The sequence below is a fragment of the Amblyraja radiata genome, chromosome 9 (genome assembly GCF_010909765.2).
Source record: "Amblyraja radiata isolate CabotCenter1 chromosome 9, sAmbRad1.1.pri, whole genome shotgun sequence".
Lineage (NCBI taxonomy): Eukaryota > Metazoa > Chordata > Chondrichthyes > Rajiformes > Rajidae > Amblyraja > Amblyraja radiata.
The window spans coordinates 51,832,445-51,849,887 of record NC_045964.1 but is presented as its reverse complement, the minus strand read 5'-3'; the positions used below and the strand labels follow the sequence as shown (position 1 = coordinate 51,849,887).

At 41.8% G+C, this 17,443-nt stretch overlaps 1 protein-coding gene across 4 annotated transcripts in view; it reads left to right on the top strand.

The window, feature by feature from the left end:
• c9h14orf39 (chromosome 9 C14orf39 homolog) overlaps positions 1-17,047 on the top strand; it is a 58,338-nt gene extending 41,291 nt beyond the window's left edge. For 3 of the 4 annotated variants that reach the window (XM_033027416.1, XM_033027417.1, XM_033027415.1), the window contains 5 exons: positions 1,700-1,791; positions 6,773-6,908; positions 9,659-9,721; positions 13,809-13,869; positions 16,161-17,047. In XM_033027416.1, the coding sequence (XP_032883307.1) occupies positions 1,700-1,791; positions 6,773-6,908; positions 9,659-9,721; positions 13,809-13,869; positions 16,161-16,318 (510 nt within the window). In that variant the 3' untranslated portion in view covers positions 16,319-17,047. The remainder of the gene's footprint in view (positions 1-1,699; positions 1,792-6,772; positions 6,909-9,658; positions 9,722-13,808; positions 13,870-16,160) is intronic. The other variant, XM_033027418.1, reaches the window with a different exon arrangement.
• Positions 17,048-17,443: the final 396 nt, after the last annotated feature.

Below are 17,443 nucleotides of genomic sequence, written 5' to 3'. Positions count from 1 at the left end.
AGGAAGGGGAAAGTGAGGTAGGTGAGATGGAAGAGTGGGGGAGGAGGGGGAATAGAAGGAGAGGAGGGGGCAGTGGGGGAGGTATGGAGTGGGGGATAGAGGGAGAGGAGGGCAGTGGGGGAGTAGGGAGGATACAGGGAGAGGAGGGGGGAGTGGGGGAGATAGGGATAGAGGGAGAGGAGGGCTATGGGGGAGGTGAGGGAGAGTGGGACCGTGGGATGGGGGGGGGGGTGAGGAGTGGGGGAGCAGGGGGCTAGAGGGAGGGGAGGGAATAAGGATAGGGGAAAGGAGAGGGAGTGAGGGAGAGGAGGAGGAGAGGGGGAAAAAAGAGGGAGGATGAACAGGAGGGGGAGGGTGTGCTGGGGAATGAAGGGGAATGGAGGAGGATAGGGGTTGGAAGAGGGATGGCGAGGTAATGGAGGAGGGGTGGGGGGAGGAAGCAGAGGAGGGTTGGTGGAGGGTGGAGAGAGGGAGGATAATGGAGGAGGGGAATAGGGGACTGAAGAGGGAGAGTGAGATGCGTTCCTCAATAATTTTTAACAAGTTGTTGCCACGTCAGCCGTCCCTGTGCAGTTGGGGGTTAAGGGTGAGTTGTGGAATATTGCATTGGGGGAATTGGGCCCAACGATCCACCCCCCCTACACTTGGTCTAGTACTTTCTAAAATGTTGCTCTCAATGCCATTTCAAGTTGTCAATGTTTAAATTCAGTCATCTTGTCGCTCACTATACAATATCTATTATGATATGAACACATAACAGATCAGTACAGCACAAGAACAGGCCAGTTGGCCCACAATATCTGTGCCGAACATACCTGAATATTTTAACTGAAGCTGAACCTACGAGCAGCATGACCAAATAATATTCATAGTTATTTTTGAGAAAAATTATTATTATTTCCTATCTCTTTTTGCAAGTTTTATTTATTATTAAATCAGATTTTCACTGTGTAAATTGACAAACATCAGTGCTATCCAGTGTTGCATTCTATCATTACTCTTTGGAAGATAATGTGCCTGCTGCAGTGGTATATTTTAGTATTTTATTTTCTTTGCAGACAGCAACTATTTGAGTTTTTATATTACTTCCATGAACTTTGATTGCCCCTTTATTCAGTGGTCCAATTAATTTCTACTCAATACATTCATATTATGAGTTAAGAGTATAATAGGTGATTAAAGCCCATAATATATGCCCCAAGGACGAAAGCTGAAACAACCATATTATTCAGATGTGCAGGAGTAAAATAATTTTGCATGCAAACCTGGTTCATCAGTTCCTTTCCTAGCCCCTCTTAACAGGTTTCTGCCATTTGAGCCTTTCATATTTAATGTTTCTTAACTTGTACTGTTTTTTATTTGAAACCTTGCTGGAATGTTTTCCTTAATATTTGGCATTCTTTCAATTAATATAGGTTTTCTTCCAAAATATTTTTCGGCAATATTTTTGGAACTAAGATTGTTCATACATAGTGACATTTCAACTTGATCTTGCTTTGTTTAAAACAAATGAATGCTGTTCTGCCAATTTTATTGATCACTCAAACCAAGTTGGTGGAATGTTTTCACGGTGTTATTTTGGATTTCACATAATGTTACATGTAATTTTGGGGTAACTGTGTCATCTATGATGACAATAAGTTTGGAATCGCAAAACTTCTTAGTATGTATTAGATAATCTTTTCCTATTATTTCATAGGCAGGTGACACAGAAGAGGCGACAGATGTCACACCACAGATTTTTTCAAGACCGCCTGAACAGGATGAAACAGAGCAAAAGGAATTTGAAATGTAATGATATAGTCAATAATACAGTTACAGTCACAAAACAATTGTTATCTGGCAGTCATTATATTCGTAAAAAAATTAGTATTTACTACTTTATAAGAGTAAATATTGCCTTCCTTTCAAGATTGAATACAGGTAGTTCTGCTGTTAGGAAATCATTATGCTCCCAAGAAACCTTGTTTTATACAAGATCGTTATAAAGACAATGGGAAAAGGGGAGTTAGGGGCAAGAGAGTTTCAAATGCACAACTAATTACTTTTTCCTCAGGATTTTCAAAGGTTTTTTCAACAGCAATCAGTTTACTTTGTAAGGGCAGGCTAGAAATACTATAGACTATGTGTTACATTGTTTAATGGAGTATCTTGGCACAAGTGTCAATATAAGAGATTGTTACAACTTGAAAGGCCAACCACGGACAAAGTAGCAGCTGAGTTTTTAAGAGACAATGGTATCTGATTACAGTGGGGAGGTTACATGGAAACACTCCTCCCTCTGCACTCTACTTTTAAATCCAAGACAGCTTTTTTGCTGCTTGTCAATTTCCAAAGTAACCGTTGTGGTTTTCTAATTCCAGACCATGTTATAACTAATTCCATGTTATAACAATTAGGCCCACATAGTGTAAATAGTGTTCCCTAATTAATTGTTCAACTTACATCCAATAGAAAACACATGTCATAGTAATATATTCTTCATTCACTCAACCCATATAAAAACCTACTTGTTACTTGGCATCAGATGGGAGAGTCACTCACAGCATTTCTAATCCATTAAAGAAAATTCTTTATTGAACATGGTCAAGAGTCAAGTCAAGAGTGTTATTGTCATATGTCCTGGATGGGACAATGAAATTCTTACTTGCTGCAGCACAACAGAATATGTGAATATGTAAACATAGTATGTAACAGGGGAAGAGAAAAAAAAGAAAAAGTTCAATGAATAACAAATATAGTGCAATAATAATATAGTATTTTGCAGTTGAGAGCACAGAGCTTATTCGTTGTTGCGTTTAATAGCCTGATGGCTGTAGGGAAGAAGAAGTTCCTGAACCTGGACGTTACTGTTTTTAGGCTCCTGTACCTTCTTCCTGATGGCAATGGTGAGATGAGTGTGCAGCCAGAATGTTGTGGGTCCTTGATGATTTTGGCTGCCTTTTTGAGGCAGCGACTATGATAGATTCCTTCGACGGAGGGGAGGTCAAAGCCGGTGATGGACTGGGCAGTGGTCACAACTTTTTGTAGTCTTTTTCACTCATGGATGTTCAAGTTGCCGAACCGTGCCACGATGCAACCAGTCAGAATGCTCTCTACCATGCACCTGTAGAAGTTTAGGAGAATCCTCTTCGACATGCCGAATCTCCGTAATCTTCTCAGGAAGTAGAGTCGCTGATGTGCCTTCTTTATAATTGCATCGGTGTGCTGGGTCCAGAAAAGATCTTTGGAAATATGCACGCCCAGGAATTTGAAGTTATTGACCCTCTTCACCATCGTCCCATTGATATAAACAGGATTGTGGATCCTCATCATTCCCCTACCAAAGTCCACAATCAGTTCCTTGGTCTTACAGATGTTGAGAGCCAGGTTGTTGTGCTGGCACCATTTGGTCAGTCGGTCGATCTCACTTCTATACTCTGACTCGTCTCCATCTGTGATTCGTCCAATCACAGTGGTGTCATCGGCGAACTTGATGATGGAGTTCGCATTATGTCCAGCTACGCAGTCATGGGTATAGAGTGAGTAAAGCAGGGGGTTGAGCACGCAGCCTTGAGGTACTCCCGTACTAATTGTTACTGAGGATGAAGTGGTTCCTCCAATTCGAACATACTGTGGTCTGTGGGTGAGGAAGTCGAGGATCCAATTGCAGAGGCATGCGCAGAGGCCCAGTTCCGTGAGCTTGGTAGCCAGCTTGGAAGGGATGATGGTATTAAATGTAGTCTACAGCCTGACATAAGTGTTTTATTGTCTAAGTGGTCCAATGTGGAGTGGAGAGCCAGTGAAATAGCATCCTCCGTTGACTTGTTGTGGCGATATGCGAACTGTAGTGGGTCGAGGGTTTTGTCGAGGTAGGAGTTGACGTGCACCATACCCAACCACTCAAAGCACTTCATCACCACAGGCGTTAGTGCCACTAGTCGATAGTCATTGAGGCACATCACCTTACTCTTCTTGGGCACTGGTATGATTGATGCCCTCTTAAAACAGGTGGGAACCTCAGACCTCAGAAGTGAGAGGTTGAAAACGTCCGCAAAAACTCCCGGCAGTTGGTCTGCACAGGTCTTGAGAACTCGACCGGGTATACCATCAGGTCCAGGCGCTTTCTGAGGGTTCATACCCCTGAACGATCTTCTGACATCAGCCTCTGTGACTGTGACTGTAATATCGTCAAGGCAGATGGGGCTCGGGAAGGCACATCAGTGTTCTCCCTATCGAACCGTGCATAGAACACATTGAGCTCTCAGAGAGTGATGCTTTGCTGTCGTTTGAGCTGCCTCCTGATTTCGCCTTATAGGAGGTGATACCATTCAAGCCCTGCCACAGATTCCGAACATCCGCCTCATCCTCCAGCTTAGAGCAGGTCTCTTTTGACCTTTTTGATGGCCTTACCAAGGTGGTATCTGGACTTCTTATAGACCTCAGCATCACCAGACCTGAATGGCTGGGATCTGGTCTTCAGAAGAATGCGAATCACATGGTTCATCCAAGGCTTCTGGTTAGGAAACACTCTGAAGGTTTTTGTTGGAACGCAGTCCTTCACACATTTCCTTATGAAGTCTGTAACCACTGTGGCGTATTCATTCAGATCCGTAGACGAGTCCCTGAATATTTCCCAGTCTACAGACTCCAAGCAGTTCTGGAGTTGTTCCTCTGCCTCCCCGACAAGCTCTGTACAGTCCTCACCTCGGGGGATGCTTTCTTCAGTTGCTGCCTGTATGCAGGCAGCAGCACCGCTGAATGGTCCGATTTTCCAAAGTGAGAGCAATGGATAGAGCGATAGGAATCTTTGATGGTAGTGTAACAGTGGTCAAGGGTGTTTGATCCTCTGGTGCTGCAGGAGACATGTTGGTGGAAGTTAGGGAGAGATTTCTACCTTTAAGAAAAGAATGCTTGAACTCCCATATTAATATTTCCACAGATGTTCTCCTTGGTCTGTAGTTCCTTTTCTCACAATGAACACACTGTGTCAATTCTGTTGGTTCTCTTTTAATATATTTTTCCTCATTGCAAATTAGATTCAGATTCAATTTTAATTGTCATTGTCAGTGTACAATACAGAGACAACGAAATGCATTTAGCATCTCCCTGGAAGAGCAACATAGCAAATGATTTGAATAAATAATAATAAGTGTCCGGGGGGGGGGGGGGGGGTGATTGGCAGTCACCGAGGTACGTTGTTAAGTAGAGTGACAGCCGCCGGGAAGAAGCTGTTCCTGGACCTGCTGGTTCGGCAACGGAGAGACCTGTAGCGCCTCCCGGATGGTAGGAGGGTAAACAGTCCATGGTTGGGGTGAGAGCAGTCCTTGGCGATGCTGAGCGCCCTCCTCAGACAACGCTTGCTTTGGACAGACTCAATGGAGGGGAGCGAGGAACCGGTGATGCGTTGGGCAATTTTCACCACCCTCTGCAATGCCTTCCGGTCGGAGACAGAGCAGTTGCCATACCATACTGTGATGCAGTTGGTAAGGATGCTCTCGATGGTGCAGCGGTAGAAGTTCACCAGGATCTGAGGAGACAGATGGACCTTCTTCAGTCTCCTCAGGAAGAAGAGACGCTGGTGAGCCTTCTTGATCAGAGTTGAGGTATTGTGGGTCCAAGAGAGGTCATCGGAGATGTTGACTCCCAGGAACCTGAAGCTAGAAACACGTTCCACCTCCGTCCCGTTAATGTGGATGGGGGTGTGCGTGCCGCCCCTGGACTTCCTGAAGTCTACAATGAGCTCCTTGGTCTTCTTGGAGTTAAGGGCCAGGTTGTTGTCAGCGCACCATGCTGCTAAGTGCTGGACCTCCTCCCTATAGGCCGACTCATCGTTGTTGCTGATGAGGCCAATCACTGTTGTATCATCTGCATACTTGATGATGGTGTTAGTACCATGTACAGGTGTGCAGTCATAGGTGAAGAGGGAGTAGAGGAGGGGGCTCAGTACACAGCCCTGTGGAACGCCGGTGTTCAGGGTGAGGGTTGAAGAGGTGTGCTTGTCTAACCTAACAGACTGGGGTCTGTTGGTTAGAAAGTCCAGTATCCAGTTGCAGAGGGAGGGGTCGATGCCCAGGTTACCGAGTTTGGTGATCAGTTTTGATGGTATAATGGTGTTGAATGCTGAGCTGTAATCGATGAACAGCATTCTTACGTAAGTTATTAAAGTTACGTAAATTAATAAAACTAGTTATGTCAGGGAATATGGGGAGAAGGCAGGAACGGGGTACTGATTGGGGATGATCAGCCATGATCACATTAAATGGCGGTGCTGGCTCGAAGGGCCGAATGGCCTACTCCTGCACCTATTGTCTATTGTCTATAAAGCTACACCTCTAATATAGTTTACCTGAAACTTGCTGGAATAAATATAATGAGCTGCAGGTATCCCCTCCCATAACAAATGTTTGAATGTACACAAAATTGCTGGAGGAACTCAGCGGGTGCAGCAGCATCTATGGAGCGAAGGAAATAGGCGACGTTTCGGGCCGAAACATCGCCTATTTCCTTCGTTCCATAGATGCTGCTGCACCCGCTGAGTTCCTCCAGCAATTTTGTGTACATTCGATATTCCAGCATCTGCAGTTCCCTTTTGAACCAAATGTTTGAATGTTCCTGGTTTGGTGATTGTCCCATCAGTGTGGTACTGAATACTTAAGCAGAATATATGATTACTCTCTTTTTATTCTTCCAATTATAATTTAAATTGATATTTCTGCATATTGTATCACCTAGACATTATATCCTTCAAAAAGGAAAGGTGTTAAATAAAAATATATAATTTTTACGTTAGGAATTCGTACTTGCCTCTTGAGGAAACACCATTAAAGTCTTCTGGCTTTTCCTTCCTGAATACATCTACACCTAAATCAACTGGATTTAATTTATTTGGAAGAATGCCATTTGACCTAACAGATACCCCTGAGCAGGTAATATTTCTGTTATATGTAAAGTGCATTTTGAAATGTAACTCTTGACTGCAAGAGATTAAAATCATTTATATGATGCCATTGTTACAAATTTCACAAGTTTAACTTTCAGCAGAGGTATGCATGGAAAATGAAATGTGATCTCAGTTGGGGAGGCACATTATATACATATCTAGGCAAGGCAAGGCAAGGCAAGGCAACTTTATTTATATAGCACATTTCATACACGAGGCAGACTCAAAGTGCTTCACATAAAAACATGTCATACAATAAATGAAATAATAAAATGAAATAAAATAGAAGAACTAAAAGAAAAGAAAAACAAAATTAAAAATGCATTATAAAAAGTGCAAAAGTTAAAAGTGCAATGTAGTTAAGATTTAGCTGAAAGCTAAAGTAAACATAAAAGTTTTCAGTCTTGTTTTAAAAGTGGTCAAAGTTGAGGCAAGTCTTAAATCTTCAGGAAGTTTATTCCAGCTATTTGTTGCATAGTAACTAAATCCTGCTTTCCCATGTTTTGTATTTACTCTGGGAATCACTAGCAGATTGGTTTCAGATTGGTATCTAGACTGTATTGCTTTTATATGTGCAATGAATATTGATGGAATCATTGCAGAAACATATGCTTATATCTGCTCTGCTACTTAATTTGGTCATGGCTAATCTTTTACTTTTGCACATTTTGTAATTGAGACATCAGAATAAATCTATTAAGCTTCAGGTGCCCTAACAAAGTTTGTCTATTGGAGCAAAGGGCGGCACAGTGGTGCAGCGGGACAGTTGCTGCCTTACAATGCCTGGGTTCTGGGTATCTGGACTTCTTATACTGACCTGGGTTCTATACTGACAAAGGTGCTGTCTGTACCAAGTTTGTACGTTCTCCCTGTGACCACGTGTGTTTCCTCTTGGTGCTCCAGTTTCCTCCCACATTCCAAAGATGTGCAGGTTTGTAGGTTAATTGGCTTCTGTAAATTGCCCCTAGTGTGTATGATAGAATTAGTATATGGATGATCATTGGTCCCAGTGAGCTGAAGAGCCTGTTTGCAAGCTGTATCTCTAAACTAAACTAAGCAAACTAACATTTTCTTCCTTACAAACTGTTTAGATACTCCTAGTTTTCATTTGGCAATGTCACATCAGTATAATGGTAATCAAAATCTCAGCAGAATCGATAATTAATCTCAATTTCTCCCATTTATTATAGCCCAAGGTAATATCGCCGGCTGCTATATTTTGCTACGTTTTCTGAATACTGGGCTCCCCAGCCATCAACTAGTAAACATAAATCTGAATATCTTTTCAACTGAAGAATGCTATTAAAATGTCTTGATTGCCTCATTCTCCATCATACTTCAATCTCTTTTGCATGTATATCCTCATACATTTGGCATTCATGTTTGTTCCCACTGTGAACCTCCAATCTCTGGTACATGATGGGAAGAGTTTATCTGCAAGAGAACTCATCTGGAAATTTCTGCAGCTGGAATATCTACAGACAGTCATCTGTCTCAAAGTTTGGCTGGGTGGAAATTAAAGAAAAATATTATAACAATGTCTTGACATTAAACTGGTGTTGCCTGTTTCCCGCTAAAGTATTACACTTCGCACCATACTTCAATTTCCTTCTATACATAGAGGCTGATAACCTTTAATTAGAATTGGAAGATTATATATTCACAGCAGACCCAAGGAACTAAGGCAATTGTATGGAGGTTGGGAGGGAAGTAAAGTAAAACTGGAAAAATAGATGGCTGGGAGGAGGGAAGGAGAAATTTGTGGTTAAAAAGAATGATTTGAATCAATAGAGAATTATAATAAGACAAGCAAACCAGCTGTGAATAATTATAGCAACAAAAAAAAGATGGCAAGATACGGCAAGAGAAGGATAAATACTGTTAACCAGCTCAAGTTATTCCTAAATATAGCAGTCCTCAGATCACAGTGTTAGATTTCCCAAATCCTAGAAAATCCAGTTTGCATGGGTTAATCTTTAAACTGATCAGACATTTAAAAGCTTTAACCTCATTAAAATATCTAAGTGACTATCTCGTCCACTGTGAACTGGTTGCCAACTACCTTCCACTGCCACCCCTCTTTTCCAACCACCCCCCTGCTCAACCCCCACCACCCTCTATCATCAACCTAATCGTTGTAAAGCTTTTAAATAGGACACATTTGACTTGGATTTCACTGCTTTAACACTTTTACATTCCACCCAGCACAAACCCATTTATTCTAGAGACAGGAGGGTGGAGGAACATTTCCTTCTAAATTTAATGTGTTAATTTTACAGCATATGCAAACATTTTGTTGTCAATGTAACCTTCACTTTGATCACAGCTGAGGAAAGTGCTGTTCCATTTTTATGGCCAGACTTCTTTGCATACAGTTTCTCCAGGTATATGTGTGTTTGTGCCAAAGTATTTGATATGACAATTCTTCTACAAACTAAAATATGTTTTCTTGAATATTTGCCATTTTTGCTCTAATACCCCTTTCATATAAAGGATAGCACCTAGAGAGTTTTAAACCAGCATATCACCTTAAATAAAAAAATGTTTAGGTATTGTTGAAAAGAATGTCAGATTTATTCCTACCAGAAATTTCAAATGGGAATAGATCAATTTCTTCTGATTTTCCAACTTGAAAAGGCTGCAATTTACTGTAAATAATATTGAACAATTCATGTTATTCTCCTATTTTAAATATCAGATTGTTACTGTTAAAAACAATTACTTCCTTCATTTCAGGAGACTGACACCCAGAACAATGTTAATCAGTTTGAATTCTCGAGTTTGTTTTTCAAGAAAACGGTAAAAATCAATGCAATTACAAATTTACATATTGTTAGATAGAGTCATAGAATGATACAGTGTGGAAGCAGGCCCAACTTGCCCACACTGGCCAACATGTCCCAGCTACATTAGTCCCACCTGCCCACGTTTGGTCCATATCCCTCCACACCTGTCCTATCCATGTGCCTATCTAACTGTTTCTTAAATGTAGGGATAGTCCCTGCCTCAATGACCTCCTCTGGCAGCTTGTTCCATATACCCACCACCCTTACCCATACCCCTCAGATTCCTCCTTAAATCTATGTCCTCTGGTCCTCGTTTCACCTACTCTGGGCAAGAGACTCTGTGCATCTGTCCGATCTATTCATGATTTTATACGTCTCAATAAAATCACCCCTCCAGCGCTCCAAGGAATAGAGTCCCAGCCTACTCAACCTCTCTCTATAGATCAGACCCTCTAGTCCAGGCAACATCCTTGCAAATCTTCTCTGTACCCTTTCCAGCTTGACAACATCTTTCCTATAACATGGTGCCCAGAACTGAACACAATACTCAAAATGCGACCTGCCTAAACGTCTTATACAATGGCAACATGGCCTTCCAATTTCTATACTCAATACTCTGACTGATGAAGGCTAATGTGTCAAAACTCTTTTTGACCACCCTATCTACCTGTGACTCCACCTTCAAGGAGCCATGCACCTGCACTCCTAGATCCCTCTGCTCTACAACACTACCCAGAACCCTACCATTCACTGTGTAGGTCCTGCCCATGTTAGACTTCCCAAAATGCAACACCTCACATTTCTCTGCATTAAATTCCATCAACCATTCCTCAGCCCACCTGGCCAATCAAGCAAGATCCTGCTGCAATTTTTCACAATCATCTTCACTAGCTGCAAATCCATCCATTTTTGCATATTCTGCAAACTTGCAAATCTTGCCGTGTATGTTCTCATCAAAGTAATTGATATAGATGACAGACAGTTATGGGCCCAGCCCCGAACACTGAGGCACACCACTAGTCACAGGCCTCCAGTCCGAGAAGCTTCCTTCCATGAAGCCAATTTTTTATCCATTCAGCTATCTCTGCTTGGATCCCATGCGATCTAACCTTCTAGAGCAGCCTACTATGCGGAACCTTATCGAATGCTTTGCTGAAGTCCATATGTACAATATCTACAGCTCTGCCCTCATCGACCTTTATGGTCAGGTCTTCAAAAAACTCAATCAGATTTGTGAGAAACGACCTCCCACAAACAAACCCATGCTGACTATCCCTAATCAGCCCTTGTTCGTCTAAATGCCTGTATATCCTATCCCTCAAAATATTCTCTAGTAACTTTCCAACTACAGCTCACTGGCCTATAGTTCCCAGCATTTTTCCTGCAGCCCTTCTTCAATAGAGGCTCAACATTTGCCACCCTCCAGTCTTCCGGCACCTCTCCTGAATTTAAAGACGATCGGATCAGATGAAATGCACTTAGAATATAGAACAAAGAACAGTGCAGCACAGGAACTACGGCCCACAATGCCTGTGCCAATCATGATGCCATTGTAAACTAATTTCATCTGCCTAAACATGGTCTATATTCCTCCATCGCCTTCATGATCATGTGCCTGTCGGACTGATTTTTAAATGTTTCTATGATATTTGCTTCCATGACCTCCATTGCCAGCACATCCTCGGCACATATCACTCTGCAAAAAACTTGCCTTGCAAATCCCTTTTAAACTTTCTGTCTTACCTAAAATCTTTGCCTCTAATATTTGACATTTCTACCCTGGGAAATAGACTCTGACTATCTACCGTATCCATGCTGCTGATAATTTTATATACTTCTATTAAGTTGGCCTCAGCCTCAAATGTCCTCAGCATTTACACCACAGCTAGCCAGTTCCGATACAAACTGGAAAGACTGGTTACTTTAGCATTAACTGTATTTCATTCTTCATGGAGAAGAACGAGCCTACTGGATTTGGTTGGGAATTTCCAGCATTTTCAATGCTTTATTCTAATTTCCAGATCTGCAATTTCTTGCTTTACAATTTCTGTCCAATTATGTGAGAGTAAGAAATTGTAAAAAGAAACAGCATATTTCCAGTAATTGAAGTTTAGAATGTAAATGGATAGCAAATTAAATATGTAAGATTTTACAAGATAATAATAATATAATAATAATAATAATATATTTTATTGTCATTGCACAGAGGTACAACGAGATTTGGTATGCAGCTTCCATCCGATGTAATAACTTAATTAACTAAAAATTTAGACACCCAGAGAAACAAGATGTAAAAAAAAACCCAGTAAAACAGTATAAAGTGCAAATAGGTCTGTGCCGGGTCGATGTGCGACGTGACCATCTGTGGGAGACAGTTCATATGGGGGGGGAGCCACTCAGCAGGGCCTGTTCAGAGCAGCTATAGCTCTGGGGATGAAGCTGTTCCTAAGTCTGGAGGTGCGGGCGTAGAAGGCCTTGTAGCGTCTGCCGGAAGGTAGAAGTTCGAACAGACTATTGCAAGGGTGTGAGGAGTCCTTGTGAATGCTGACGGCCTTCCTGAGGCACCGTGTATTGTAGATGCCCTCCAAGGCTGGTAGCTGTGTCCCAATTATCTTCTGAGCTCTGTGGACGACCCGCTGAAGAGCTCTCCTCTCCGCCTCCGTGCAGCTGAGATACCACACACAGACGCCATATGTTAGTATGCTCACTGTCGTGCAGTGGTAGAAGGTTGTCAGCAGCTGTTGGGGCAGACCAGTCTTTTTCAGTGTTCTCAGGAAGAACAGTCGTTGCTGTGCCTTCTTGACCAGCGCAGCGGTGTTGGTGGACCATATGAGGTCCTCTGAAATTTGTGTGCCCAAAACCTAAAGCTGGCCAGTCTCTCCACACTGTCCCGTTGATAAAGATTGGAGTGTATTCCCCATTATGTGTCCTTCTGAAGTTGATAATCAGCTCCTTGGTCCTAGAGGTGTTTAGGGACAGGTTGTTATCTGAGCACCGGTCCACCAGGTTCTGCACCTCCGCTTTGTAGTTTGTTTCATCACCGTTGCTGATCAGCCCGATCATCGTTGTGTCGTCTGCAAACTTGACAATGGTGTTGGTGTCGAGGCCAACTAAATAGAAGTATGTAAAATTATGAGCAGCATGGATACGGTAGATTGGTGTCGAATGCAGGAACACAGTCGTGTGTAATGAGGGAGTAGAGCATGGGGCTCAGTACACATCCCTGTGGTGTGCCGATGCTCAGGGTGATAGTAGAGGAGAAGTGCGGGCCCAGTCTCACTGCCTGTGGTCGCTCCGTCAGGAAATTCAGGATCCAGTCGCATATCGACGAGCTGATGTCTAGCTGCTGGAGTTTGGTGGTGAGCTTGGTGGGGATGACCGTGTTGAAGGCAGAGCTGTAGTCTATGAAATGCATCCTCACGTACGTGCCCTGTCTTTCCAGGTGAGTCAGGACAGTGTGAAGAGCCAGAGAGATGGCATCCTCTGTAGGTCTATTTTCCCTGTATGCAAATTGATGTGAGTCCAGTGAGGCAGATATGCTGGATTTGATGTGTGAGAGGACCAGCCTTTCAGCCGGTTGCCTTAGCACTTCATGGATATTGGTGTTAAGGCAACCGGACGGTAGTCGTTCAGGTTGGTGATTTTGTCTTTTTCGGCACCGGCACTATGGTAGCTGACTTCAGGCACTTGGGAACCGTTGCCAGAGATAGAAACAGGTTAAAGATCCTCGTGAATACCTCAGCCAGCTGTACAGCACAGTCCTTAAATACCCTTCCTTGGACTCCGTCCGGGCCTGCAGCCTTCGCAGAGCTCACTGTACATCATGTGTGTAAAGGTTTTTAAAAACAAGGGGTTGTGATATTGTTGAATGTGGCCCAATAAAAACAAAGCAGCGATCATGTCAACATTTAAATAATAGATTGCATGGGCGGTGAAGAAAGAAATAAAATGCTATGGAAATAGTGCACAGAAATTTTGATAGATATAAATTAAACTACATTTAAATACAAAAGTAGACTGGTGAGGCTTTTTGACAGGTGTTGTCATATATGATTGCTTGTAATCTGATGAGATTGTAATCAAATACTTATATTTTTCAGCCTGAAAAAGCTTACTCAACTAATGTGACATGCAATCTTCAATCACCTCCAAAAGATATTGGTAAGTAGCCTAGCCCGAAAGAACCAAAACCCTGTCATTTAGTTGAGTATAGCTATCTATACTATTACTAAAACTCTCATCTTGACCACTACGTTGTATTTAAATTTGCACAAAAACGATCCCCCATAGCGCTACGATGTTTCGCCACTTTACGCACCATTCTCTGCTGCAAATAAGTTTTGTTCCAATCGGTGAAATAGTACAAAAGCTATGAAGGTTTAAAAATCGTAAAAACCGCCCCTTCCAAACCCGCTGTCAATAACACGGCGAGGCAAATAAAAAACTGAAGGGGCGGCATGTGTTGAACAGCTTGCATAGAGTGTGCAGCTCGCAGAGACTGAGCAGCTCGTGGAGGCAGAGCAGCTCGCAGAGAGTGTGCAGCTCGCAGAGGGTGAGCAGCCTGCGGACTGCTTCTGTGGCGACCGGCACGACCAGCCGGAAGCTGCTGAGTTGAACCGGAAGCCTCTGAGTGAAGCTGGAGTGGGACGGGGATATGTTGCATGAAGCCGAAAGCTGAAGGTGCGGGGTGAGCAGAGTGCGAGCTGCGTCTGCTGCGACCACAACCCCCTTCCCCCTTCTCCCCTTTCCCCCACACCCCTTCCCCACCCCCCCCCCCTTTCCCCACACCCCCTTCCCCACTGGAGAGAAGGAATGGGTGACATTTCGGGTCGAGACCCTTCTTCATCATGTAGTTCCTGACTCCTAGTACTTTCACAATCTCTCCATGAACCTACCTTCACAATCCTCTATGATCCCATTTAAAACTTGGATACTTGGATAGGAAGCTATAACAGTTATAGAAGTACAAGGTTAACTTAAGGAACTGAGTATTCCATTTGTTATAACCTTGATACATTGTTGTAGCAGACATTGCTGTTTAGTTGTAATAAAAATAAACTGCAGATGCTGGTTTATACCAAAGATAGACACAAAACACTGGACTAACTCAGCAGGTCAAGCAGTGTTTGTGGAGAAAATGGATCATTGATGTTTCGGACCGGGACCCTTCTTCAGACAGATTGTAGTGGAGGGGAACAGGAAAAACTGGAAGTGAGAAAAAAATCAGGACAAACGGGGCCGGCAACTGAAGACCTCAGGCAAGGAGGTTCCCTGATAGGCCGATTGTTGGTTAGAGACAATGTGAGCCCAAGAGGGATACATTGTTGTGAACTGTGGAACTCGTTAATGGTGTTTTAATGGAGGAAGGGAGAGGGAAAATAGGGAAAGGGGAGGGGGAGGAGGGTGTTTGTAGTAGTTACCTAAAATTGGAGAATTCAATGTTCATGCTGCTGGTTGTAGGCTCACCAAGCTAAATATGAGGTGCTGCTTGGCCAATTTGCGTGTGGTCTCCCTCTGGCAATGGAGGAGGCCCAGAACAGAAAGGTCAGTATGGGAATGGGAAACATGAGATAAAGTGGTTAGCATCCAGTAGGCATTGGCAGACTGAGCGTAAGTGTTCAGTGAAATGGTCGCCACGCCTACGCTATGTCTCACCAATTGATTAAGAGTTAATGCATTCAATAAAGGAGTTTCTATGTATAGCTCTACTTTTGTTCAATCTCCTAATATCAGCTTCTCCAAGAAGAAATTCAAAAGGTACTACTCCATCCTATCAGCCTGCAGGAGCTGACATCTTAAGGTCATAAGTGATAGGAGCAGAATGAGGCCATTCTGCCCATCAAGTCTATTCCACCATTCAATCATGGCTGATCTATATCTCCCTCCTAACCCCATTCTCCTGCCTTCTCTCCTGAACCCTGACACCCATACTAATCAAGAATCTATCTAATGTATATCTGCCTTAAAAATATCAATTGACTGAGCCTCCACAGCCTTCTGTGGCAAAGAAACCCAGTGATTCACCACCCTCTCAATAAAGAAATTAATTATCCTCCTTTCTAAAGGAACGTCCTTAAATTCTGAGATTATGACCTCTAATCCTAGACTCTCCCAGTAGCGGAAACATCCACTCCACATCCACTCCGTCACTATTCGGTATGTTTCAATGAGGTCCCCCCTCATTCAACTCCAGTGAGTGCAGGCCCAGTGCCGTTAAACGCTAATCATATACATGTCTTTAGCCTTATCCCAAGCTTACCCCTTCTGAATTGCAATAACATCCAAATTTCTTCCCGTCACTTTAATCCTGAATCAATTTCCTGCTACATAAAAGTACATTATACTCAATGCCATCTGTTTTTCTCCCATCCATCTTGAGTGTATAACCTTTATCGATTGTATGTAACTATCTTGAAATTGTACTTTAAAAATGCTACTTTTAATTTTTATAGGGATGATGAGTCCATCAAGTGAACAACCATTTGCATTTTCTTTTCAATCTGATTTATCTTCAAATAATTATGGAAACAGCAAAGATGACTTCAGTTTTGGTTTTTCATTTGGACAAGATCAGAGATCAACCCAGCCAGGTCTATTCAAATTCTTTTAAATTTGTGCATCCTTTTCAAACTTCTACTTATTAATAAGCCTCTATGGTTAATTAACAATTGTTATCCTGTTTTGCATCGTTGCTTATAATATTTATGTTATGGACTCTTAATTGAAATAATTGTAATATGATTTTAAATTCTTTAAATTTTGTTTTTGTTGGTTGTAGTTCATGTAGATGTCTTTACAACAATTATTAAAATGTCATTTGCTGGGTCTTATACTGAAATACTGAAATAAAATTAACAAGAACATTTGGGAGCCCAGTTTAAAATACTTTTCTATATCTACTACTTGATTTCAGTGCTTGACTATTGGTTAGTAGTTATGAAAAACTGAAACATTTCAAATTTGTCACCAGCTGTTGTGCAAGAAAAAATGTGTTCTTGTAGTTTAATACCACTCTGTGAAAGTGTAATGGTTAACATAAATGAAAGGACATGGCAAATTGTACTTGAATACTTACAAAAGCAACTTTAGATATTGTTCATAGTCACTACATAAGATTAAAGTAATTTGATTATGTAGTTACTTGATAAGTCACTAACATGAAAGCTTAGACTGTTGTTCAATGGTATTACCAAAAATAAATGTCTTATAATTTTTATTTGTTCATCTTATTTTTTTGATCACCAGATTCTAAAATTCCTATTTCAGAAATGTATAGCTTTTCAATTCATCATAATTATTGTATGCACAGACAAAGCAAAGCTGTACATACTTTAAATATTTTTTTTAAATAACACTGATTTGAAAAGATAACTGTAAAGAAATATTGTCAATGCAGAATATGTCTATAGTTTTCATAAGTGACCTGGAATTTCCAACCCTTGTGTTGTGACATAATTGCAATCTAAATAAACACCAATCATAATTCTGTTCCAGGTTCAGCTATGATTTTAGTAGGAAGGTGCAATAAGCATACAGTTTTTGATTAATTGTATTAGAAATTGTATTAGAAATTGAATTAGGATTGAGAAACACCTGCGCCCTTTTTCTACATAAATCACACAAAGAAATAATGTTGAAGTCTCATCAGGAAGTTCGACTGAGTGCTTCTAATAACAATTCACTCTAGCATGGATGTCAAACTGCATTTTATTTTGCACATGATTGAGTTAGCAAT